Here is a 26,962-nt window from a genome sequence, read left to right as displayed (position 1 = left end):
CGACGGTGTGTCGTGGGGAGACACAGGTAATGTTTACAGCTAGTGGGGCGCACGTCTGCGAGGCCACATGGTATAGTGGATAAAGCCCGGGCTTGGGAGTCAGAAGGTCATGGGTTCGAATCCCGCATCCCTCTCTCGTCTGCTGGTTGACCTTGGGCAAGTCACTTCGCTTCCCTGTGCCTCAGTTACCTCATCTGTAAAATGGGGATTGAGACTGTGAGCCCCATGGGCGACAACCCCATCACCTTGTTTCCTCCCCAGGGCTTAGAACGGTGCTTTGCACATAATAAGGCCTTAACAAATGCCATCGTCATTAGTATTATTATTATTGTTAAGCCCTTACTATGTGCTGGGCACCCTTCTAAGCGCAGGGATGGATCCAAGCAAATCAGGGTGGACACAGTCCCTGTCCCCGGTGGGGCTCGCAGGATCAATCCCCATTTTCCAGATGAGCATTGTGGCTTAGTGGCAAGAGCCCAGGCTTGGGAGTCAGAGGTCGTGGGTTCGAACCCCGGCTCCGCCGCTCGTCAGCTGTGTGACCGTGGGCAAGTCACTTCACTTCTCCGGGCCTCAGTTCCCTCCTCTGGAAAATGGGGATGAAGACTGGGAGCCCTCTGTGGGACAACCCGGTGACCTTGCATCTCCCCCAGTGCTTACAAACAGTGCTTGGCACATAGTATAAGCCCTTAATAAATACCAACGTTATTCTGAGGTCATCGAGGCCCAGAGAAACGGAATGACTTGCCCCGGGTCACTCAGCAGACGAGTGAGGGATGCAGATTTAGAACCCATGACCTTGTGACTCCCAAGCCCGGGCTCTTTTCATGGCTTAGTGGAAAGAGCCCAGGCTGGGGAGTCAGAGGTCATGGGTTTGAATCCTGGCTCTGCCCCTTGTCAGCTGGGTGACTGTGGGTAAGTCACTTCACTTCCCTGGGCCTCAGTGACCTCATCTGCAAAATGGGGGTGAAGACTGGGAGCCTCACGGGGGACAACCTGATGACCCCAGTGCTTAGAACAGTGCTCTGCACACAGGAAGCGCTTAACAAATACCAACATGATTTTCCCCGAGCCACCGTATTAAGGATAATTAGAGAAGCAGCGTGGCTCAGTGGAAAGAGCCCGGGCTTTGGAGTCAGAGGTCATGAGTTCGAATCCCAGCTCTGCCCCTTGTCAGCTGGGTGACTGTGGGCAAGTCACTTCACTTCTCTGGGTCTCAGTTCCCTCATCTGGAAAATGGGGATGAAGACTGTGAACCCCACGTGGGACAACCTGGTTCCCCTGTGTCTACCCCAGCGCTTAGAACAGTGCTCGGCACATAGGAAGCGCTTAACCGATACCAACGTTATTATTAAGTCAGCTGTGTGGCTGTGGGCAAGTCACTTCACTTCTCTGTGCCTCAGTTACCTCATCTGTAAAATGGGGATGAAGACTGTGAGCCCCACGTGGGACAACCTGATTCCCCTGTGTCTCCCCCAGCGCTTAGAACAGTGCTCGGCACATAAGAAGCGCTTAACCAATACCAACGTTATTATTAAGGATAATCACGGCGAGCGGCGGCCGGTCCCGCGCGCCGCGCGGGCACGCGTGCGGGCACGTGACGGCGGCCGGCGCGCGCCGCGCCCCCCTCCCGCGGGGGAGGGAGGGGCCTCCGCTGTCCGCTCCCTGATTGGGCGGATCCCGGAGCGGGGGCGGGGCCTCCGGGTCAGGACGGCCGGTGATTGGCGCGGCGGGGGAGGCCGGCCCCTCAGGTGAGGCGGGCGCGCGCGCGGCCGGCCTTCCCGCCCCGAGGAGGAGGGCGGGGGGCGCGCGCGCCGGGGCCGCCTCAGCCGCCGCCGCCGCCGCCTCAGCGGGAAGACGACGGAGGAGCGTCGCGCCGGCACCCGGACGCCCCGCAGACATGGAGGCCGTCGGCGGCAGCACCGACAAGAAAAGGTGAGGAGGAGGAGGAGGAAGAGGAGGAGGCGGCTCCTCCGCCGAGCGCGCGCCACACACACACAAACACACACACACACACACACACAGCGACCCCCCTCTCCCCGCCGGCCACGTCGCCATCTTGTCACAGGACCGGCCGCCCCACCGACCCGCCCGCCGCCGCCGCCGCCGCCTCCCGCCCCTCCCACGGCCGCCGCCGGGGAAAGTCCTCGTAAACCGAATGGTGGCCGGCCGGGCTTCTTCTCCGGCCTCCCGCACCTAAGCCCAAACAAAAATGCTCCATTCCCACCCCCTCGTCCAGAGGAAGCGCTCAGTAAAAACGACGGAATGAATGAAAAAAAAAACGAAACCCCACTTGGAAAGGCCCCCGCCGGGCCCCGGACCCTCATTCTTGGGCGCTTACTATGTGCGGAGCACTGGACTGAGCGCTGGGAATGGACAGTTGGGCACCGGAGACCATCCCTGCCCGTCAATCTCCCGGTTTAATCCTCCCCTCCCCGGGCATGGCGGTACCCCAACGCTTTCCTCCCCCCACATCTGAGATTTTTGCCCCAATTCCAGCCCGAATTGTGGTGGAGTCGGGGGTGCGGCGGCCAGCGGGGTTGGATCGGCCCCCACCGATCTGGATTTAACCTAAACCCCGCCACCGGGCCCTCCCAGATTAACTCCCCTAATCACTCCCCGAAGGAGATAAACTTCTTTGTGTTCTTGCTATTTTTTGCCACCCCTTGGCCCCCTCCGAAGCTTTCTTTGAGGCCCGCTGTGTGGTTCGCATAGAAAATACCTTAGCGTAATGTTGGAATGGGTCATAATTCGTTCAGTCGTATTTATTGAGGGCCTGCTCTGTGCAGAGCACTGGACCGAGCGCTTGGAATGGACTGTTCGGCAACAGAGACCATTCATTTAATAGTATGAAGCCCAAGAAAATATCTTCGCCTAATGTTGGTATTGGTAATAATTCGTTCAGTCGTATTTATTGAGCGCCTGCTCTGTGCAGAGCACTGGACCGAGCGCTTGGAATGGACTGTTCGGCAACAGAGACCATTCATGTAATAGTATGAAGCCCAAGAAAATATCTTCGCCTAATGTTGGTATTGGTAATAATTCGTTCAGTCGTATTTATTGAGCGCCTGCTCTGTGCAGAGCACTGGACCGAGCGCTTGGAATGGACTGTTCGGCAACAGAGACCATTCATGTAATAGTATGAAGCCCAAGAAAATATCTTCGCCTAATGTTGGTATTGGTAATAATTCGTTCAGTCGTATTTATTGAGCGCCTGCTCTGTGCAGAGCACTGGACCGAGCGCTTGGAATGGACTGTTCGGCAACAGAGACCATTCATGTAATAGTATGAAGCCCAAGAAAATATCTTCGCCTAATGTTGGTATTGGTAATAATTCGTTCAGTCGTATTTATTGAGCGCCTGCTCTGTGCAGAGCACTGGACCGAGCGCTTGGAATGGACTGTTCGGTTAACAGAGACCATTCAATAGTATTTATTGAGCGCAAGAAAATATCCTAGCATAATGTTGGTATGGGTAATAATTCGTTCAGTCGTATTTATTGAGCGCCTACTCTGTGCAGAGCACTGGACCAAGCGCTTGGAATGGACTCTTCAGCAACAGAGACCATTCATTCAATAGTATTTATTGAGCGCTTACTATGTGCAGAGCACTGGACCGAGCGCTTGGGATGGACTGTTCGGCAACAGAGACCATTCATTCAGTAGTATTTATTGAGCGCTTACTATGTGCAGAGCACCGGACCGAGCGCTTGGGATGGACTGTTGGGCATCAGAGACCATTCATTCAGTAGTATTTATTGAGCGCTTACTATGTGCAGAGAACTGGACCGAGCGCTTGGGATGGACAAATCGGTAACAGAGACAGTCCCTGCCCTTTGACGGGCTCACAGTCTAATCGGTAATAATAGCAATGTTGGTATTTGTTAAGCGATTACTATGTGCAGAGCACTGTTCTAAGCGCTGGGGGAGATCTAGGGTCATCAGGTTGTCCCACGAGAGGCTCAGAGTTAATCCCCATTTTCCAGTTGAGGTCACTGAGGCACAGAGAAGTGAAGTGACTTGCCCACAGTCACACAGCTGACAAGTGGCAGAGTAGAGCGCTTACTATGTGCCAAGGACTGTTCTAAGCGCTGGGGGAGATAGATACAAGGGGAGCCCATCACTGGGCAGGGATGGTCTCTATCTGTTGCCGATTGGTACGTTCCAAGCGCTTAGTACAGTGCTCCGCACACAGTAAGCGCTCAATAAATACCGTTGATTTAGGTTGTCCCACGTGGGGCTTACAGACTTCACCCCCATTTTCCAGATGAGGGAACTGAGGCCCAGAGAAGTGAAGTGACTTGGCCAAGGTCACACAGTTGACAGGACCTCTGACTCCCCAGCCTGGGCTCTTTCCACTAAGCCATGCTGCTTCACATTCGGCCAACGTTGCAAGTGGGAAATTTAACTTGGCCAGCAGCCGTTGTCCCAGGAATAAATGCGCTTCTCACGAGGAAGGGAACAGGGTTTGGGGGTTTTTCTTTTAAACCTGAGAGAATAGCTAGGAAATTCAACCCGAGATGAACTACCTTTTGGTGATCCTACCTCACTATTGTAAAAGCAATTGGAGGTTTTCATAAAAATACAGCAAATAAAACATATTTTGGCCTCTTAAATCTCTGCCGGTTCTGTTGGATTGTACTCTCCCAAGCGCTTAGTACAGTGCTCTGAACATTGCAAGCGCTCCCATTTCTTTAGGCTGAAAGTATGGATTTTACCCTTGCACTCAGCATCGATCCTCCCGCGAGTGAGCTAACCTCCATCGCACCTGCGTTGTTCTCCTCCAGGTCTTTCCCCCCGATTCTGTCCTTCATCGTTTATTTTCTAGGGTCTCTTATTGCTTGCAGAGCTAACCAGTAGCCGTGGCCACTGGTGCTGAGTGGCTTCTGGGTGTGATGTGCCATTCTAGGCGCTTGAGAAAGCCCAACACCAAGCAGTGAGTTGTTCCCTGCCCACAAGGAGCTAACATACTAATGTGGAGAAGAATGAAAATGCTAAGGAGTGCAGTTTTCGGAGTCTCCTTTCCTGAAAATCTTAACTCACTCTTTGGATGCTTCCTGTTCAGGTTGCCCTTTCACTTGCCTTCCACAGCATTCTCCATTCTGTCCTTGGCTTTTTTGGATCCACTTTAATCGAGACTTCTATTTTGCACTGGGAGGTGGAATTCCAATTTGACATTCCTAGGTTTCAACTAAGTGGGTGAAACCGATTTTGTAAATGTTCAGGTAGAGTTAAAATGGCCATGCCCACTCCCCCCGCCCCCACCATAGGTGCCAACTTTTTCATTTGGCATCCAAGGATGGAAAGGGGATGAGATTTCTAGGAGGGGAGCCGAGCGAGTGGGGTTTGGGAGTTGGAAGGCAGACTTGTAAGATTCATCAGATCAGAGGGACCCATTCTCAGTTGTGGGGTGGAAGAGGCAGGGGAAACCAGCCTGAAAGTAATGGCTTCACCTATCCCCTTCAGCTGGAAGCCTGAAGGCCAGGATGAATGGCACCCATCCCTCTAACCCTCGCAAAATCTCTCTGAAAGAGACTTTCAACTTGAGAAAACACTGTCTTTTTAAAAATGATTAACCAGTACTTCGTGGTCAGCTGTGAGAATCCTCTTCATATCAAGTTTTTTTATTAGGTTGGGATGAAATTTGAAATCCTCCTTTGGCCTTGACAACACTAAGCCTTTTTTTTTCCCCATTGCATCATAAAGATGTAGAAGTAGATCTCCAAAGAATGCGGTGTTACATTGCTAGCATTTTTGGGGTGGGGTGTTTTAAGCTTTTCTAAACTATGAAGGGTGTAAGCAATTCCTCTTCATTTTGAAAATGTCCTCAGTTGTTTCATGTGTAGAAAAAACAACAATGGATTTTGTTGTGGGAATCTTTATATTCAATTATTCCAAAATCTTTTTGCCTCCAATGAAATTGAGGTTTCCATGATCAAACTAGCAGTGCCATCTTGGTATGGAGCCCATTTTACTAAGCACCTCAGAGAGTATAATAATATCAGTGGACATGATACCTGCTCCCAAGGAGTTTTCCATCTCTTGAGGAGCTTTGACTAGTGGATTGCTATTTTCTAGAAACCCCCAGAAGATATTTGGTGAGCCTCTTGAGTCTGCTTTTGAGCAATCATTGAGAGGTTACTGTGCGCAGAGCACTGTGCTAAGTGCTTGGGAGAATAAAGACAATAGATTTGGTAGACGTGATCCTTTCCCTCAAGGAGCTTTAATCAAGGTCAGAGGTTTTTCACTCAGGAGGAATTGTTCAAAATGTGGTAGGAAATAGGGCTGGTGTTTCTTATACTATTTCTGGCCGGGCTCTCGGACAAGGGGAGAGGGAATCGATAAATAGATTTTTGAGTGCCCGTTCTGAGCAGAGCACCGTGCTAGGTGGTTGGAAGAACTCTGGGGAGCCCAGCGAGGAGAGGAGTTGCGTCAGCTGGCTGTAATGGGTGAAAAGAGAAACTGTTGCTGCGTCCAACTTCCCAACTTGGTGCCTCTGCCAAGAGCACAAGAAGCAGAGCCTGCAGCTCCAGAAGTATAAACTCTGGGGACCTGGATGTGTGGTGGCAGGAAGAGTAATTTCTCATCTCCCCCTCTGCCCCTTGACCTCCTGGCCGCTGCCATTGCCCTTCTACTGCACGGTCTTCTCCGTCCAGGTGTGAGGAGGGATGCCGGAGGTGAAACGGAGCCGTGAGGGTACAGCCTGTAAAAACGGGTGGAAGCTCCTGATCTATTTTTCAAGAGTGCCAAGATTGGAGATGTCACAAACTGCCCGAGGAGCCCAGTTAGTAGGGTGTAACAGACGAGAGTGTTTTTTCTCTTAGCCTCAGTTCAATCCCCTTTTCCCCATTACTACCCTTGATGGACACAGCGACCTCCCGACCAGCCTCCCCCTCAGCACTCTCTGTTCCCGTTAGATGGCCTCGTTTCTCAGTCCTCCGATCACCTCGACCCTTCCGCCCTCTCTGTAGCTCTCTCACAAATTGAGACAAAAACTAGGCCCCCCGCATAGTCAGTACTGGTGGGACGGCAAATGTTCTCACTCCGGGTTTGGCAAGAACGTGACGGTCAAATGAGGGAGCGATCTCCCGACATTAGCCTCCCCGGATGTGGCCTGCTGTGGTGATGGGAGAAATGTCCGGGCGTGTGTGCACGGGGTCCGACGTGGGGAGAATGCTATGGCGCCTGTTTTCTGTAACCCTGGGTTCTGCGAGAATGCACCGCCCCGCCATTAGAGGGGAACGGGGTGTACTTTAATCAGGAGCTGACAAGTGCAGAGAGTACAATGGAAGTAGTCTTGCATGACATACTCCTAGTAATACAGTCCAGTATCGCACCGGGCTTTTGAAATAACCTCCCTCCATTTGCGTACCCATTCTACTTGTGGTCCACCCTGACCTTCTCTCCTCTAGCCCTCATTTCATTTTCCTGTTTTCGGCATGACCAATCTCGTCCCCCTCATCCATCTGGGTAGTTTGTTTTTTCTCCCTAAATGGGTTGTCCTTGTTCCTTGGATCACCAAGACCATGAGTCATGCGGTGGCTTTAGTTGGGATTACTCTTGAAAGACCTGTGTTGCCTGGTGATTATTATTTTTTTGTAAGTTAAGCGTGTTTAATGAAGCTAAAGTGTGGACTAGATAAGCTAGAGAATCTTCATCTTGGTTCATGATGATAGCAACTTGATTATAGGGTCCTATGTAGAGAGACTCCGGCTGAGACTGTGAGACCTATGTAGGACCTGATGATCCCAAACCTACCCCAGTGCTTAGTACAGTGCTTGGCACAGAGTAACAAATACCACGGTGGTTATTATTAAGACCCTCTCCTTGGTGGAAATGATCTCCCACGTTATATACGGTAAAGAACAAGCCAGTTCTTTACCATTTTCTTTTTCTGCCATATGTTTGTTATATGGCAGTTGGAGAGGTGTTCTTGTACAGGACCCCAGCCTGAAAACCCCTAATTGTGACTTGTTGGTGAGAGTGCTCTGTGGATCATTCTGTAAGAAATTGGGCCGTCAACCCCAGGGACTTCTCTATTTCCAACACCGTGATCTTGCTTCAGAGTGCTCTGAGTTGATTCTGATCCAATTCGCTGTAAAGAAATAGCTTGTGTATTTTGGAGGTTGTGCGTTCTCTCCAAATATGCCACCCAAGGGAGGTAGCTTCCGGGGTCTTGACCGTGACTCTTCCAGAACAGTGGTGCTGAAGGAACTTCTCGTTGAAGGTCTTGTCTTGGGGCTTGACGCTCTCAGGATTGTGGGAGGGGAGAAGGTGGCATTGGTGAAATATGCCTAGAACCCCCTCCGAGACTTTCAAAAGTTTATTGTGACGAGATTCCGAAAGAGCCTGAAAATCGAGGCCTAGATTTTTGTGAGCGAGGTGGCCAGAGAGCGAGTAAAAATATTCTAGTCACCAACCCTGTTGGGCTTGAGCCTGAATTTTTCCAAAGGGCACAATTACCAAGATGTCATAAAGTAGGGATGTGACCCGATGATCTCATTAGACATTTTCATTTAATGCCAGGTATTTAGCCAAAGGAGGGTCTAGTTGCTATGCTCTCTCAATTTTTGAGGCTTCCAATTTTGGGGTGATTACTAACTTGGAGAGTCAGTGAACAGTCCGTTGCGGTTGTTCCGTGGGCTTTCTTATTCTCTAGGGAAAAAAAAATTGCTCCCAAGATCCTTGTTGCTGCGCTGGGCTCCTTGGTTAGCTTGGGCTCCCACCCTTCCACCACCACCCAGGTCAGTAATGCCCATCTGTGACAATAGACCGATCCCCTCTCTTCTTTCCAGCCATCTTCTCACCGACCTTTTTATGAAGGCACAAGAGACCCAAAATAAGGCCAACAGAAGCAAAGTTTCCCCTAGTAATTTTTTCCATTGCCTTGTTGGGTTTTTGTTCTGATGTGGGAGATGGGGTTTTGCACAGCAGAAAAGGAAGCGCTTTAGCTTCTGGGAATGAGTGTTACTAATTCTGCTGCAGCGGCGGCCCCGCTGCAGCTCTCTGTCCCAGGAGGGCTAAGCTGGGTCCCTGGCAGCCGGGTGGGTGGGGGGAGTGGGTGAATGAGCAGCAGCAGGATTGCCACCGTGGGACACTCGCCAGCTGTTGTGTGGCTGTGCAGCACAGAGGGAGCTTAGGGTAGACGATCGGTCCATCCACTCTGACCCTGGTTCTCTTCCTTCGAGGTAGCTATGGAATCCCTTCCCATTTTTGGTTAGAGCATTGAACTCTCCTGGGTACATTATTAGTTCCCACTTTCCGGAGACGAGATAGCCTCGATCTACTTGGCTCCGAGTTTTTCCAAAAGGTCAGGAGGAAATATTTAACTGACGCTTAGGGACCACTCTGTCTGGCTTTTCCAAAGAGGAAGCCTCACCGTCTAGAAGTTTGAAGCTAAATAAGACCTTTTGGTGGTATTTGCATAACTCTTTGGGTGCATCTCCAAGAAATGTCTATTGTGTAGGAAGAATCCAGCGAGACTCGGATCAAAAAAACTACTTGTAGCAAAGCAAAAAACGAGTCCACACCCTGTAGCGCCTCATAACCCTAATGAAAGGAAGGCTTCCGAACGCCAGTGATGTGGCATGCAGATCCAGCTAGGAAATCTGCCGGCCCCACAGTGGGCTGCCGAAGGGGCCGACAATTTGCCACCCCAAGGTCTCTTTCTCATTGATTATTACGGTCTCTGTTAAGCCCTTACTAAGCCCTGGGGCAGACGATCAGTGGTATTTACTGAAAACTTGCTGTGTGCAGAGTCCGGTACTAAGCGTGTGGGAGGGTACAGTACAACTGAGTTGGTAGACCTGTTCCCTGCCTGCAAGGAGCTTACAGTCTAGAGGGGGAGACAGATATTAGATACAATCTAAGCAGATCAGACTTGTCTCATCAATAAAGGAGCGATTTGGCGTCTCACTATAGTACTGCTAAAGAGGGTAGATGAATCTCCCCTCATCCCAGGCAATGGAGGAATCCTGGGGAGATGGAAAGGACATGACCGTCACTGACCAAACACAGAAACCAGGCTAAAGGTAGAGTGATGACCTTTGCTCCAACTTTTGAAAAAGTGGCAACGACTGGGAATATCATCGGTGGTATTTATTGAGCGCTTACTACTATGTGCGGAGCACTGTACTAAGTGCTTGGAAGAGTACAACAGAGTTGGCAGACGCAATCCTTGCCCACAACGAGCCTCATGAAAAAAAGTAAAGTGCTTGGATGCGCTAGTACTCCGGCAGCAATCCATATAAAATGTGGTCACTTAATGCTCAAAGACCTGCCCACAGCTTTCCTCCCATGGGGAGTGCTGAAGAGATGCCGTTTAATCACCATCTTCGGGAAGAAAGGTAAGCGAGCAGACCGGAGAACCTACGGAAGTATCTCATTCCTCTCCCCTGCCAGCAGAGATTGTAGTCAGATACCCATCACCTGGCGGCATTTACTAAACGTCTTTTGGGTGCAGCTCACTGTGTGGGGCACGTGGAAAACACAAAAGAGTTAAAGGATGCAGTCTTGGCCCTCAAGGGATTTACAGTCTAATGAGGGAGACCAGCTCAGATGAAAATTGCCAACCCATGGTATAGGTATGGGAGAGAGTATTTACAAATGATAGTTATCATCATTTGATCGGTGGTTTTTACTGAGCACCTAATTGTGATGAGCACTTGGGTGAGTACAGTAGAGCTGGTAGACACGTTCCCTGTCCACAAGGAGCTCACAGTCAGAGGGGGAGATGGACATTAAATTATGGATATGTACGCAAATACCCTGGGAGTGAGTATCGAGTGCTTAATGGGTACAGCTCCAGGTTTTCACTTCGCATCGCACAGGCAGTAGGAGAGGAAGTAGGGGAAATGAGCTTAATTAGGGAAGACCTCTTGGAGGAGGTGTACTTTTTAGCAAAGCTGTGAAGGTGGGGAGAGTGATGGTCTGTCAGAGATGAAGAGGGAGGGAGTTCTAGGCCAAAGGCAGGACGTGGGCCGGGAGTCGGTGAGGTAGAGTGAGTAGTTCTCTTGGTGTTAGAGAAGCGTGTGAGCTGGGTGGTAGGAAATCAGTGAGGTCAGATAGGAGGGGGCGAGGTGACTGAGTGCCTTAAAGCCAGTAGCAAGGGCCCTGTGTGATGCGAGATCAAGAGGCAACCCTTGGGCATTTCTTAGGTGTGGGATGCTATGGACCGAGTGGTTTTTCAGAAAAATGATCTGGGCAGCAGAGTGAAGAATGGACCGGAGAGGGAAGAGAGAAGATGCGGGCAGGTCAAAGGGGAGGCTGATGCAGTAGTCAAGTTGGGAAACGAGTGCTTGGATCAGCATGGTAGCAGCCTGGATGGAGAGGGAAGGGCGGATTTTAGCAATGTTGTAAAGGTAGACTGAAAGGATTTGGTGACAGATTGAATATGTGGGTTGAAAGAGAGAGATGAGTCAAGGATGATGCAAGGGTTACTGGCTCATGAGAGAGGATAGTGGTGCTGTCTAAAGTGATGGGGAGGACAGGGTTTGGGTGGGAAGTTGAGGAGTTGTGTTTTGGACACGTTAGTTTGAAATGTCAACAGGACATCCAACTGGAGATGTCCCGAAGACAGGAGAAAATGCAAGACTGCAGCGGAGAGAGGGAGAGGGGTCAGAGCTAGAGGGGTAGATTTGGGAATCATCCACATAGAAATGGTAGTTGAAGGTGTCGGAGCGAATGAGTGTGGGTGTAGATTGAGAATAGGAGACTCAGAACTGAACCTTGAGGGACTCCCACAGGTAGGGGAGTGGGAGGCAGAGCAGGAGCCCGTGAAAGAGTTTGAGAAGGTGTAGCCAGAGAGATGGGAGAACCAGGAAAGAACAGAATCAGTGAATCCCAGATTAGATAATATTCCCAGGAGAAGGGGGTGGTCCACCGAGTCTAAGGCAGCTGAGCGGTCCAGGAGGAATAGAAAGGAGAAGAGGCCGTTGGATTTTGCCAGTAGTAGGTCATTAATGACCTTAGGGAAGGCACTGTCGTGGCCTGAAGGAGGCAGAAACCGGATTGGAGAGAGTCGAGGAAAGGAAGTGTACGCAGCCTTGCTCAAAGAGTTGGGAGAAGAATGGTGGGAGGGAGATGGGGCAGTAAAAGAAGGGAATCGTATGGTCATGAAGGTGGTGTTTTTTTTAAGGCCAAGTGATGCGTGAACATTTGAAGCTAGCATAACTGGAGGGAAGAAGGGAGGGGACAGGTGTTTTGATAAAGAGCTAAGGGATGAGGTTGGAGAGCTCAGGATTAGAGGGTGGATTTTGAGAGGAGGTGGGAGATCTCTTGAGATACTGCTGGGAAAGATGGAAGATTTGAAGAGGGGTCAGGAGGAGGGGGGAACTGGAGTGGAGCCCCGGGGGGATTTTACAGAGATCACGCTTATAGTTTGAATTCTGTAAATCAACTACACAGCCAAGTAATTAGGGGCAAGAGTTTTGGAGGAGGGAGGGCAGAGGGTTTGAGAAGAGAGTTAAATGTCTGAAATAGTGTAGCCTGGTGGAAAGAGCATGAGCCTGGGAGTCAGAAGGACCAGGGTTCTAATCCTTGCTCTGCCACTTGTCTTCTGTGTGACCTTGGGCAAGTCACTTCACTTCTCTGTGCCTCAGTTCTCATCTGTAAAATGGGGATTAAGACTATGAGCCCCATGTGGAAAAACCTGATTACCTTGTATCTACCCCAGTGCTTAGAACAGTGCTTAGTGCATAGTAAAGGCTTAGTAAATACCATTACTGATGTTAAGACCGGCCCATTCCTCTGCCCCCACCCAATCCTGTATTTGTCAAATTTAGAAATATATGATATCAAAATCTTGGTCTGTAAAATTGGCCTCTCCCCCCCCCCCCCCCCCGTGAGAAGTTCACATTGGTAGGACCGGTAGTGATTAACCCATTCTAATCAACCAAAGTTGAGGAAGTGACAAGGGACCTGAAGGCAGAGCCACGAGACCCTGTGCATCACTGGAAGTCTTTGAGACAGACATTCGGGAAGTGGATGATCCAGGTTTTTCGGGGTCAGCCGCCGGGGTTGGGGTCCTGCAAGTTGCGGCAGTGGCTTACGAAATAGAGGAACTGCCTGGCTTGCATCAAACTGAGTGTGAAATTCAAGGAGGATTGTGGAGAAAGAAGGGAAATAGTCCATCATTTTAAACCTATCTCACTTGGCAGCGTTCTAACTTTGTGCCTCCAGCACTCAGATGCTCTTTGATCTTCATCACTGGATTAGAAGTTGTTTAGCAATATTCTGGGAAGTAATTGTGACTAAAGGTCACTTTTGCCGTAAGTTTAGGAGCTGAATACCAGAGGTAGCAAGTGGGAGGGCCTGGGCTTGAAATAACAGCTATTTTTGTCCAAAGCCATGGAAAACCATGGTTACTGTGTACCAGGGTAGCCAAAATGGTATACCCGTGGATATTTGAAACTGTGGTTGGAAAAACCAGGGTTGGCAAGGGAATTGTGTACTGATGACTGTGCTTTTGAGGCATATGCCCCAAAAAAGACACATGGGTAATTATTAACTGCTTAGCAGAGTTAGTACAGGATACTATGGGTTGACAAGACAGAAGAAGACCCAGGAAAACCTACACATTCTCTCTTTCTGTCTCTCACTCTTTCTCTCTCGCTTTCTCTCTGTCTCTCTCTTTCTGTCTGTCTCTCTTTCACACCAAAGACTTCATCCATATCACAGGGTGCAGAGCTGTCATTGACTTCTACTTACCTGAGCCAACGATGCAGACATGTCAAGAAAGCCAGGCTGGCTTCTAGAAGAATACCAGTTTGGCAGCAGTGGGGATATTAAATTCTGCAAGCAGGAAGTCAGTAGAGCCAAAATGGTGTCCGATTTTCTGTCAGGCTGTGAGATCTGGATCTACTGCAGAAGGCATCTCTGGCTTGAGCAGTTTCATCACTGTGTCGTCCCTGAGCCGGTCTCAAACTCGGGTACCTTCATCGTTCTCTGAAGTAGTGCCTACCTGAGCGCAGAACACGGGACCAAACGCTTGGGGAAGCCTGCCTGGAAACTGACTGCCTCGCCGCTGTCCGGGAACTTCTAATCCCTGGAGATAAATGAATCCAGATTGCCAAATGTACACTAGATAAGAGTGTGAGATTAGGTTCATGCCAACAACTAACTGCGCAAACAGATAAGACTGAGAAGACCATGGTTTGCCTCCTGAAAGGAAAGGGATTTGTTGGAGAACTTCGAGGGATGGGAGGAACCTGGTTGGGCCAAACTGTGGAGGGGAGGAGAGTGCTTCAGGTGGCAGGGAAAGGCACGTGCAATGGTCCGAGAGTCAGTTGGCCTCTGCGGCCCAGCCTCGTGGAGAAAACCCAACAGTTGGCTGCTGTACAGTGAACTGAAAGGGAGCATAGGAAAAGCAGGATAAATGTCTCAGTCTCTGAGAAGATGGGGCTGAATGACGGGAGAGCAGGAGGTTGTCAAGCCACCAGCAGCAGCTCAGCTGGCCTTGAGGCAACCATTTAGAAAGGGGGCTCCCTCTTTGAGCAGAGGCTTTGGGAAGATCTGGGCATCTAGAGGCCACCCATGCCAGCCGGAAACGGGCCTACAAGCGGCCGGCGCAGCCAGGATCTGGGAGTCCGGGCACGCGATGCAGAGCCCAGTCAGACAGAGTCCTCAGCCGCACCCACACGCCTGGTTAACCGCTCGTCCTCCACGCTACCTCCGAAAACACTGAAGAACAGCAGCGATGTGGACAACGTTCTTACTTCTAGGCTCAGGCTGCGGCAGGCTTTGATCTTTTATTTGTTCTCTCTCTTCCCAGTTAATTGCATTGGAAAAAGTTCTTTGGAAGAAAATTAGTGTGTGTTTGTAATAAAATGCATACCTTGTCAGTAACCCTTTCTTGATTTATGCCTTAAAACTTTGTACTCTAATTCTCTTAGTATTCCAAAACCTCTCCTCTTGGGATGGGGTCACGATTCATTGTTTTTGTTTTGTTTTTTTTAAATGGTGTGGAAATAATGCAGGTGGTGATTTAGGTGTTAAAATAATGTTCTTTTCTTGATTTCATTTTAGTTGAAATTTAGAGGAATCAGGTTTTTAAGTGTGCCATGAAAATTCTTGCGATTTTGTAATACATTCATTCAAAAAGTATTGACCCTGGGAGATAATCTTGGTAGCAGTCCTGAAGTACTTTTAGTCTTAGAAAATTATAAAACTTCTGGTTTAGCCCCAGGATCTATTTAGGTTTTTCTAAATTAAATTGTAAGAGGTTGAAGCTAGCAGTATAGAAAGGCCAGAAGAACTAGGTGATTAAACTCTGTGAACTACATGTATTTTTCATTTGTTTGTTGTGTGTCAAACTTGGGTTTGACATGTCCAGTGAAATTAAGAAATAGAAAAAATACTGTAGTGGGTTAATCTCCATCCATTAATTCATTCAATAGTATTTACTGAGTGCTTACTATGTGCAGAGCAATCTCCAGATCAGCCCATGGGTTTGATTTGTCCAAACCACCAGCTGGACAGTCCAAGAGAGGAGGGGAGACACCTCATGTACCTGGCAGGGAGGAAAACACGTCACCTTGCTGGGCTTCTCTTCTGTCCCCTAGGTAGAACACCTAGATTCCTTTGTCACCCTTTTCCTCTCCTGAGTTGAGGTGGGTCTGTTCTTTCCACTTTTGTCTCCCATCCTTGACTCTGGGACTGGGGAAGAAGAGTAGGTGTGTTGGAAGGGGAAACCTCAATCGCCATGCCCAACTCCTTTCCCTTTTCCACCATTCTCTCCCCTCTTGCTTTGCTTGGGCCCCATTAACCGGGGGATATTTCTGAGTCTTCCTCCCCGGTTTTTCACCCTTCCCTTGTGTTCCCCTCCTCTGACCTCTCCTTGCTTTGTCCCTGGAGCTGACCGAAGAGAAGAATGCCCCCAAATGGAGGGGAGGGGCCTCCTGGTTTCCTTGTTCCCGGCCCACCATCCTGTGGCCCTCTGACGTAGGATGGCTTCTGTGTAGTTCCCATTGTTACATGACTGAGCTTCCCAGTCCTCTTCCTCCCCTTCTGAACTCTGCTTCCTTGGTCACTGCCAAATCTGCGTGGTATTAGGTTTTTTGTGTGTTTTTTTATTTCTGGTATTTAAGTGCCTACTATGAGCCAGGCACTCTATTAAGCGCTGGGATAGATACAAGGTAATCAGCTCAGACATTGTCCCTGTCCCTTATGTGGCTCCCAGTCTCAATCCCTATTTTACAGATGAGGGAACTGAGGCCCAGAGAAGTTAAGTGACTTGCCCAAGATCACTTAGTGAAGATCAGTCTCTCCTTCTTCCTCCTCTTCCCTTTGCCCCTCTTGCTTGCCCCTTTCTCCCAGACCCAGTCTGGAAACAGCGTTTTGGTTGTCCACAAGAAGCCTGGGTAGCCCAAGATAGGGTCTCCAGAGAGGGAAGGAGGGGCACTGTCATGCTCAGGTGGTCTTTTAGCTTCATTATCCAGCAGCTTACCTGCACGAACCTCCCCGGGTTTTGGTTCTGGAGACCATTTAGCAGGAAACCCCATGGGCGTTGAACCCTGTGCTGGTGTTGGCTTTACCTATGCGTGATTCTCCAGCTGGGTCATCTCTGCTTCTATCTCGTCTTTCTGAATTGTCTGCCTGTGAGGGGAAGGGTCTCTACCCTCCAAAAATTCTCCCCAGCCCTCCCCCTGCCTTGACTTTGCACATGGAGTCAAGCATTCTACAGATTTGATTGGCCTTCATGTTCATTTGAGAGATGGGGGCAGATTCCAAGGAACTCAAGAAACCCCCTATCCCCGTCTCATTTCTAGGCAGCTGAATGTTTAACCACCTCTTTAAAGTCCTGTTTATGTCATGGGTCCAGTGTTTGAAAAGAGCCAGAAGGGCTGGGTGGGATCAAGAAGGCCTTAGAAATCCACCGGGGACCAAGTTCTGCCCCTGTAGAAACCATGGCTCCATTGCATCTTGAGCACTGCCTGGTTCCGATTACCTTGTGTTAGGAAGGATCTGAGAGCCAGAGAAGGTTCAGCATCTGAGAGGATCGGGACACCAGGTAAAGAGGCAGAGAGTCCCTAGGCGAGGGCCTGGAAAAAAAAAAAGAGTCGTGAAAGGTGTGATCCGGGTAAGCTCCAAATTGTTCACTGAATTCCACAGCACCACGTCAAGGGGCTGTGTATTACTAGCTCTAAAAAATCCCAAGGAAACACTTCTTCGTGCAGCCGGTGGGGAGCCTGGGTAATTAGGGATCCCAGAAAGTTGTGCAGTGGGAAAAAAGAGGCTCCAGGAGTGCTTGGATAACCTATTATTACCATTTATTAAGTGCACTGTTAGTGTACAAAGCACTGTACTAAGTGCTGGGGTAATTACGTGAAAATCAATTAAGATCCAGCGCCTGGCCCCCAGGGGGCTCCCAGTCTAAGTGAATTTAATTCAGGCAACAATGAAAACAAGTTGAACACAATTTTGAGAGGGCAGCTTTGAGGCAGCTCATTAGTCCAGGCAAGTATTCCTAGGCGAGAATGTGCCCCAACCTTCCCGACAGCTTAACCTTCGCAAGGACGGTAGCTTCGGCACCTCTTTCCCCTCCACTTCTGCAGAGGCCTTGGCTCCCTCGGTGGCAGACAAGAGCGGGGAAGGGCATCGGGGGGAGAGGGAAGGCTGTCCAAACTCCCTGAGATGAAACAGTAATTCTAGCCCGAAATCTAAAGTGTCCTAAAAAGGGCAATGAATGATGCTGAGTCCCTATTAAATCTGTCTGAATTCATACTAATGACTTAGCAGAAGAGTAGTCAACCCTTATGTTTGTGGAGATTAGCTTCTGGGAAAGTGTTGCAATCAGCGTGTTCATGAACAGAATCATGAAAGTCATTGGAGAAAAGGGAGTTGTGATTTCCGCACCCATAGACCTGGGGGCCCTGAGCTAGGGGACCAGGCTGGGGGGCCTGCCCCGAGACCAGCTCGAGTGTGGGTTGAGACAAGTTCAAGCAGACTTCCTCTCTCTTCTCCTCTCCTCCCCCTTTCTCCACCCATTTGGGAGGGTTCCGGACGGGTAGGCCGCAGCACCGTTCAACTAAAATAAGGATCTATTGTAGACAATCTCAGCCTTTTCATTTTGTCAGGCCTAGGGAGATAAGATCCTGAACACGGAGTCAAGCAGTTCAGGTCAGGGAGTTTGAGGATCTGGGTTCTTAGCCCGGCTCCACCACTTGCCTGCTGTGTGATCTTGGGCAAGTTACCAAACTCCTATGTGCCTCTGTGTCTTCACCTGTAAAATGGAGATTAAATACCTGTTCCTCCTCCACCCTCGACTGTGAGCCCCATGTGGGATGGGGGCTGTGTCGACTTGAAGATCCTGTACCCGCCCCAGCGCTTGACACAGTATAGTACTTGACACATAATAAGCGCGTAACAAATGCCACGGTTATTATTATATTACTGTCATTATTAGTCTTAACCCCTGCAGCTGGCTCAGAAGTGATTGGGCTCAGCTGGAGACATTTTTCAGGAGACAGGCCCCAAGGTTGAAACAGTGAGCCAGGCTTCTTGTGATAAGGTTCCACTGTGTCTTCTGTGAATGTTTGCAGACGGTTTCCAGTCATTCCAGTGATGTACTTAGCTTAGCCATTGCTTCATTTTGAACTGACAAGTGTGGCTTTTTAAGTTCGAGCTACTGTGAATTCTAAGTTAAGGAGTTGGGACTTGAGGCTTTCTGTATTTCCGAGGTCCTAAGCCTAGAATAAAACCAAATAGGATGCCCCGCAGTCTAAATATCAAATCTGAGCTGGTGGGGAGCTCAAAAAGTCATCCAGGCCCTGGGCCTGCTTCAGGGTAGGCCAGAGTCAACCAGAAGAGGTAGTAGAGGTTACTGAAATCATCGGAAAATACATTTTTTTGGTATTCACCCTTGGCCAAGTAGTGGCTTCCTGGTACGGGGAATCGTCTTCTAGATCAAAGGAGTTAGCTGTGTTAGGGCTGGCATCAGCATGATGATTTTTAATGCTTTTCTTTGAGTGACTTTCGAATAAGATCACTAAGTTAACATCTTAATCATTGAGGGGATGGTCATCATTTAGGTCACAGTAGTTTACAAATTGACTAGCTTTTAATGGTAGACTAGGCACAGCTGTCCTCATCTACCTTTTGAGCCTCTCTGGGACACCATTAAAAATGAAACCCAAAAAAGATTCGTGGCCTCGCTGAGGCTTGAATTCAGGGTTGGCCGTCTCTTTGGAAAGCAGATGGAATCACAGCGACATTTTCTTCCAGTAATGGCATGTTCAAGACTTGTAACAGCTTGAAATGTTAATCCTCCAAATGCTGAGATGTTCTTAATCGTAGGTCTCTTCCGTTACGAGTTGAACCTCACTGAGGGTAAAAGAAATGTGATTGCCTTGATTATTTTGGCCAGAAGGAGCATATGTTTTGGATAGTGGTGGTGGGAGTACTATTAGTATTTATTGAGCTCTCCCTGGGCGCAAGGAGAAGTACAAAGCCAAGTGACACGTTCATTGCTCATGAATCCTATCTATTAGAAAGTGCAAATCTATTCAAAACTTCTCTGGAGAAAGCATTGAAAACTAAGGTTCAGAGTTTCTAAGCAGACTAAAACCAAGGCACAAGCTTGACATCAGAAGCCCAAGAAGCAGCAGTGAAGTCTCAGGGGGTGGCATCATTCCCTTCCACATCTTTTCCTTTGTTTCTGGTTTCAGTTTAACCAATGGAAACTGTAGAATAATAATAATAATAACAATGTTGGTATTTGTTAAGTGCTTACTATGTGCCGAGCACTGTTTTAAGCGCTGGGGTAGATACAGGGTAATCAGGTTGTCCCACGTGAGGCTCACAGTTAATCCCCATTTTACAGATGAGGGAACTGAGGCACAGAGAAGTTAAGTGCCTCGCCCACAGTCACCCAGCTGACAAGTGGCAGAGCTGGGATTCGAACCCATGACCTCTGACTCCCAAGCCCGGGCTCTTTCCACTGAGCCACGCTGCTCCTCTGTCACCCACACAGATTACCTAGAAAGCACCAGGCAAGCCCCAGATTTCTCCAGTTGAGTAGCTTAACGGTATCTCGACTCCTGGCCGTCTCTCTGGGTCCTCTGCTCTTCTCGCTTTCTCCCCCCTTGGGGAACTTATCAGCTCACAGTTTGAACCACCACGTCTGTTCAGATGACTCCAGAGGAGCCAGCTCTTCATTGTGAGCACAGGGGTGATGAGGACATGGGAATTTTTTGGGGGTGGAGAGGGGGATTTCAGGGGCGAGGGGGAACTGGGGCAGGCCGAAAACCACCATTTGGGGTCTTTTCACCCCTGCCAGGAAACTGTCGGGTCTTGTCAGAGATGGGACGAGCGAGTCAGGCAGTTGAGCTGACAAGGGCCACGGGGGCGGTGCCCCATGATCCCTCCCAAATCTCCAGCTCCGGCTCTGATGGCCCCCCTTGTACACATTCCTGTTTCCCCCATGAGGGTGATGTGCCAGCACCCCCTCGTTCTGACCGGCCTCTTCCTTGAGGTCTATTTGCTTACGAGCGGAAGGTCGTGAATTTTTTTCAACCAAGTTTTCAGGTAAACGGTTGAGATTCTTTGGAAAGAATGCTCCCGGGTCTGTACCCCAGTGTGCAAAGTTGCAGCTTCATCTTAGTGTATTGCTATATGAGACTGGGGGTTGTTAGTCCTTTGCCCAATTTCTATTTGCCAAATGATATTTTTTAAGTTAGGGACAAGCACCCCTCAAAACATAAGGCAGTGTGTGATATGTGCAAACGTGGTAACGTTGATAACTTTAATATTTCCAATATTTTTCCCCCTCTCTTTTTCCTTGGGAAAGTGGAATCTGTGATCAGTTTTTGCTGATCTCTTGAATGACAGCAGTGTCTAGTACCCACCCTTCAAAACTAAGATTTGGCCCCAAGTTTTGGATTGATAGTGGAGTCTGATTCCCTAAACAAAGGAAGGTTTCCTTAAAGTTGCTACGTATACCCTTCCCAAACCTTTGAAATTTAAACCCAGTTATTTCGCAGACCTTCTTTTTAAAGCCTTTTTTTTTAAAAAAAAAAACAACAACCTGCAAACTCACAAATCCATACCCAACTTAGATGAAGATTGTTGGGCCCAGATGAGTAGTCAGTATAATATCTCCAAACCTGAAATCTTCATCTACTCTACCTAATTTTTCTAAAGTCAATAAACTCACTATCTTTAACTCTATCCCACAAGCTCACAAAGCTCACGTCACTTTTGGCTCTCCTCTCCCTTACCTCATTTATCCTTACATTCAATTTTTGTCTAAAGCCCTGCCAATTCTTCCTCCTCTCCTCTTTCACAATCTGCCCCTTTTTCTCTCCTCACTTCCAGCTGCCGTCCTTACCACCCTGGCATAAGCTCCGCATCGCTTCAGTCGTGAAACTCTAGACTAACCTCATTACGAGCAGAGAACGTTTCTGCTAATTCTGCTATATTGTACTCTCCCAAGTGCTTAGTACAGTGCTCTGCACATAGTGCTCAGTAAATATCATTGATGGGTTGATCAGACATATTTATTGAGTGCTTACTATATTAAGAGCTCTGTTTTATGCACTCGGGAGGGTACAATATAAGCACAGTACTTCTTCCCGGAGTGGGGACTGCGATGGCTTTAGTGACTGCTTCCCTGGCTTGAGGAGTCCCGTATGATGATGAGGGTATTTAAGCGCTTACTCTGTGCCAAGCACTGTTATAAGCGCTGGGGTTAGATACAGGGTAATCAGCTTGTCCCACGTGGGGCTCACAGTCTTAATCCCCATTTTACAGATGAGGGAACTGAGGCCCGGAGAAGTGAAGTGACTGACCCAAAGTCACACTGCTGACGAGAAGCAGAACTGGGATTAGAACCCACGACCTCTGACTCCCAAGTCATGCTCTTTCCAGTAAGCCACGCTGCTTCTCTGTGCTTCAGTGGGTGTTACCCACAGCTGTACAGAGCGTCTTTCCAAGGCCCCAGTCTCTTCTTCGCGGAAGTCCCCAGTGTTTCCCCAAGGCACCTTCGAGTAAACATGAAGTCCTGACCGTTGGCTTCAAGGGTCTCCATTGGCCACCTCACCCTTACCTAATATGTCATTTTCTCCCACTGTCCCCCAGCTTCCCCAGCGGCAGACTCCCAAGTATCCCTTGCTCTCCGCTTTCCCTCCTCTGGCATGTTCTCTGACCAATCCTCCCCTTCCGTGAAATGCCATACCCCCTGCTTACCAAATCTTTCCTCTAACCCTCCCCTTCAAAGCCCTCACAAAATCATCTCTTTCAGGACGCACCCCCTTTTTAATCCTCCCTACTTCTTACTCATGTTACCCCATCAGCCACCTCCTCACACATCTGCTGTTTATTCACTTATATTTTTCCTATCTCTTGTTTTCTTTTAATCAAAGGGTATTGTAAATTTGGCTGGTCGTCCTCCCCAATAGATGGAAAACTCCTTGAGAGTGGCGATTTGCCTTCTGTTCTTCTTTGTCTGCGCCCAAGAACCCACCACAGTGCTCTGCCCAAAGTGAGTGTTCGAGAAATACTCTTTATGAGGAGGATGATGCCATCACCCAGCCTGAATGTGAATTAGCCTGCTGTAAAGCCCACAGTGATTAAGCCCAGCAATCTATAGAGAAGCAGTTTGGGGAGTGGCTAGAGCAAGGGCCTGGGAGTCAGACGGACCTGGGTTCTAATCCTGACTCCACCGCTTGTCTGCTGAGTGCTTGTCTTACTAAGCACTTAGTGCTTAACAAATATCATTAAAAAATACGAAATATTCTCGAGCTTGAGGAGGCCCTCGCTCTCAGATCCCGGCGAGGAGCCGGGCCAAGAGTCTGGTGGCACCGTACAAACCAGCAGCACTCCAACTAAGCCAGTCCTCTCCGCGCGGCCTCTCGGAACCAAGGATCGTCCGCCGTTCCAGGCTGGAGACCCCGCCGTCGTCTCAGGCAGCTGGACCGGAAGGCAGGCACGGCTCTTTCGGATGTGAACAGACCTGCCTCTGTCATGCTTACAAAGCTCTTCACTTGGATTTTAACTCATTTTCCCTGTCCGCCTTTCCTCCCCCTGTTAGGCAGTCCCCTTCACTTAGAAACTGGGGGAAGAGATTCGTATCTCGTGTGCTTATTTGAACCCCCAAATGCGCCAGCCTTGAGCTGGGGGTGCCATTTGCAGCGGTCCATTTGATTGAGGGGCAGGCGGGAAGATTGGGCCCCGCTTGGCCTCTGGGAGGTTTGGCAGAGTTTGTGTGTGGGCGGGAGGCCTGCTCAGCTGTGGTGTGGGGGGAGAAGAGCCTTGGACGGGCATAGGTTGGGGGCCTGAGGGGGCTCGCGGGGCCAGATTCTTGAAGTGCCTTCCAAAGCTGCGTGTGACTCGCCAAGCCGCCCGGGAAAGGCAGAGGCCTCCCGCCGCAGACTGCCACGGTCCTAAAATCCCTCCCTTGCGACCGTCAGGAGCCGCAGGAAGGACGGGGGCTCGTCCGCCGATGTTGGCGGGAGGGAAGCTCCAGCAGAAATCCCCCAGTGCTTTAGTAGTTCACGTTGGAATGAGGTCTGATTAGAACAGTTTTAAACACTCTTTGTCCCCTCCGAAGGGACTCGTCCATTGAAAAGATTGCATTGGGTCCCACAGGACCCAATCCTAAGAGCGGCATGCCATATTCCATGGATGTCAGTTGCCTCACGGCCCCTGTCTTTCTGTCTGGGCGACTGGCTGATGCTAATGGGAGGCCTCCCAGTAGATCGGGAGGCCTTGGCGGCGGTGGTCCCCAAAACGAAGTCCTGGAAGCGAGGGTTCCCGCTCCTGTGCAGGGTTGGGGAGGGCTGGGCCGGGGTCCATGTGGGAAGGAGGGAAAAGGGAATGGGAGAGTGCTGGAAGTGAAGGGAAAGCCCAACTCCTCCACAGGAGTGAGGTGAAGTGGAGGAGGGATGCCCACTGTCTTTTCCTTCTGATCTCTCGACAGGCTGTTCTTTCTCTTCCACCGGCATCTAGGATGGCCTGGGGTGAGCAGAGGGGACGGAGAGGTAGGAAAGGCATTGGGTTGGGGCTGCTGCCGTGGGCCAGGAGATGAAGCTTGCAATGTGTACTTCCCTCCCAAAGTGCCCCACTCGCCCATGGTCCAGCTCCCTTTCTTGGGCTGGGACTTAATTTTCCTCTAGAAAATACCAGTTGGGCCCCCAGATTGCACTGAACGGCTTCAAAAAAACCTACATGCCCTATGCACCCCTAACTAGTTCTTTTCTTTTCTCGGGAATAGTTCAGAGACCAGCCCAATTTAGGGTGGCCAGGACTCTCTGACTGCTACACAATGTGGCCATATTTCCAGGGCCGGGTCCCACCGGCGCCAAGTTGGCAGTAACTTCCCCCTTTTCCCCAGCTCTGTGCTCTCTTCCTTGCCAAGGCTGATTTGAAAGAAGCCCGTGAAGTGCCAGCGAGGGGGGCGGGAGGGCACTGTGAGTCAGGGCCCTCGAATCTTCGCTGCCCAAGGTCCACCAGGACCTAAAGTCTGGCCTGTTCTCTGGGCTCCTTTTTAAAAAGGGACTGACTTGTGGTGAGAATGGATCCGAAGTCTTTTCTGGCTTTTGGTCAGGAGTCCAGGCAAGAACAAAGGCAGCCCTCAGTCTGAGCTGAGCTCCTGGGCCCTTTGCTACCGTCTCTCCTGATTCCCCTCCAGCTAGGCCTCGGTACAGGCTTACGGGCCTCTGGGTCCCTCGGGTAGAGCGTGACCGGCACAGCTGCGAGCCTTCCGACCATCCGGCAGCAGAGCGGCAGGTGGGAATGGTTAATGAGCGGTAGGGTGTGGGTGCGGTCAGGGCAGTGAAATCTGCCAATTCCTGAATGAACGAGTGAGTTCCGGCTGTCCCGGGGCCTGGGGTGAGGCCCCGCACCCCACCGAGCCCTTTGTAATGGGGCTCAGGATAATCATTTGGCACTTGGTTTGGGAACTGCACTGGGCCAATGGAATACTAGGGGATGTGGCACAAAGAGAAGACAAGGTCCCTGCTCCCAAAGAGTTTGTGGTCTAATTTGGGGGAGGTGGGGGAGAAGACAAACAAAAACGTGTACCCTTGTGCAAATGAATGTGCAGCCAGTTCCAGGGAGGAAGGGTGAATGGGACACTCAGGACAGCAGAAGACTCACTGGGGAAGGTTTTGTATCGGAGCGATGAAGAGGAGGTGGAGGGAGGCCGGCCGGCTGGGGAAGGGGTGATTGACGGCTCAAGGTCAGGAGTATTGAGAGCGGGGAGTGGTGGGAAGGCTAGAGGCTGGGCAAAATGGAGGGCACCCACCGAGGCAGGGAAGGAGAACAGGTCAGCTCAGAAAGTGAGGGGCCAGCCCGGTGACAGTCTTGAACTCAAAACTTAGAAGCAAGTCTGGGGGTGCCAGGTGGGAGCCACCATAGGCTTTTGAGGAAGGGCACGATAATGAACCAAGGAGTGTTTTAGAAAAATACTTTCGTGGTGTGTTGGAGTTTGGGAAAGAGGATGGGCCTGGGAGTCGAGAGACCCGAGAAATACTTCCAGGTTCCGCCACTTGTCTGCTGTGGGGCCTTGAGTAAGTCACTTCTGGGCCTTGGTTTCCTCATTTGTAAAATAGGGAGGTCCGCAGATAGACTGTGACGGCTACCGTGACGGTAGCCAAGGGTGTGCTGACAAATGCATCCGTAAGGGAGTGGCCTTGAGAGTAGAGAGCAGTAGGCCCATCTGTGAGCTGTTATAGAGGAAAAATTGGTGATTATAGATGAGGGACAAATAGGGTACCAGAACTGATTTCTCGAGGCCAAATATACACATTACATGTGCATGGAAAATAGGTTCAGCAGACTTATTTTTCAGCTGTTCTTGATCGCCGGGTAGAAGATACAGGACTCTAAGCTCCCTCTAGACTGTAAACTCATTGCGGGCAGGGAATGCGTCTGTTTACTGGTATATTGTACTCTCCCAAGCACTTAATACAGTGCTCTGCACATAGCACTCAGTTATTACGATTGATTGAATGAATGCCTGACTGACCAGCTTTTCCCCTGAAAGTAAGTTGGGATATGAGAAACTAATGAAGCTTGGTCATTTTAATACGGCTTCAGTAAGGGAATTTAAAAATTCCTAGATCAAACTCTGTCGTGTTTTTCGTATCTGAAGAGTACCCCACCACATTAATTCAGGAATTGACCGCTCTGAAAAAACCAATCCTCCCTCTGCAGCATCTGTCTTTCCAATTTGTCCAGGCTGAGACCGTTCGGACCTCTGGCCAAGCCATTTGATCATGGGGTCAGCCTTGTTTGCGTTTGTCACCGAAGGGGAGATTTGTGTGGGTAAAAAGTAGATTAAAGAGTGATAAGATTTTACTTTGCTTTTGAACGGAAATAATGGAGAGCGCTACCCTGAGTGAAGTGAAGGTCCACAGTGGTCTTTGGTTTCTGAAGCACTATTAATAACTTGACTGAAATGTAGTTCTTGCCCCGATATCATCTTAGCTGAGTAGCCAGGAGCCATTTCCTGCTTTATTTTGGAACCCAGTGTCTACTTTATATCCAGACATTTTCCTCCATTCTAGATTATCTACAGGGAAGAAGGATGTGGAAAACACCTTAAAGGAAGACTTTATCCCGCTGAACTGGGATCTGCTGCTTTCACTGAGAAAGGGCTAAGCCTCTGATAAGCCTAGGGGCAGAGGACAGCTACCTTTTTCCGTGTTACCTCGGTGATTCATTTGTTGCATATAAGGTGCAGCAAGAGTGGAAAATAGGCACAGAATCAGCTTGGAGTGAAACTCTGTCAGGGGATTTTAAAGGGAGTAAAAAGAAGAAAGTATCCCATTTCATGCAGCTACCGTACACACCTGCAATTGAATACGGAAAACTTTCGAGCACACACTCTGTCCGTGGAACCGGCAAGCCCTAGTCTTTGAAAGATTATAAAAAATAATCTTCATCCCTCCTTTGGCGCACCGACTAGTGTGAGTGTGCTATGAAGGGCGAAGGGGAGGGGGAAAGGCTCTGCTGATTTGAATTCAATT

The 26,962-nt window shown here is 49.7% G+C and overlaps 1 protein-coding gene across 3 annotated transcripts in view; it reads left to right on the top strand.

Annotated features, from left to right (window-relative positions):
• Nucleotides 1-1,816: 1,816 nt before the first annotated feature.
• The window catches only part of HIF1A (hypoxia inducible factor 1 subunit alpha), a 42,507-nt gene continuing 17,361 nt past the window's right edge, over nucleotides 1,817-26,962 (top strand). The window contains exon 1 of one of the 3 annotated variants that reach the window (XM_039914107.1): nucleotides 1,817-1,932. In XM_039914107.1, the coding sequence (XP_039770041.1) occupies nucleotides 1,898-1,932 (35 nt within the window). In that variant the 5' untranslated portion in view covers nucleotides 1,817-1,897. Of the gene's footprint in view, nucleotides 1,933-22,375; nucleotides 22,474-23,952; nucleotides 23,972-26,962 lie in introns of those variants that run through there. The other 2 variants (XM_029079472.2, XM_039914108.1) reach the window with 2 other exon arrangements.

The sequence above is a fragment of the Ornithorhynchus anatinus genome, chromosome 14 (assembly GCF_004115215.2).
Source record: "Ornithorhynchus anatinus isolate Pmale09 chromosome 14, mOrnAna1.pri.v4, whole genome shotgun sequence".
NCBI lineage: Eukaryota > Metazoa > Chordata > Mammalia > Monotremata > Ornithorhynchidae > Ornithorhynchus > Ornithorhynchus anatinus.
The sequence above is the reverse complement of the archived record's forward strand: the minus strand, read 5'-3'. Positions and strand labels throughout refer to the sequence as shown.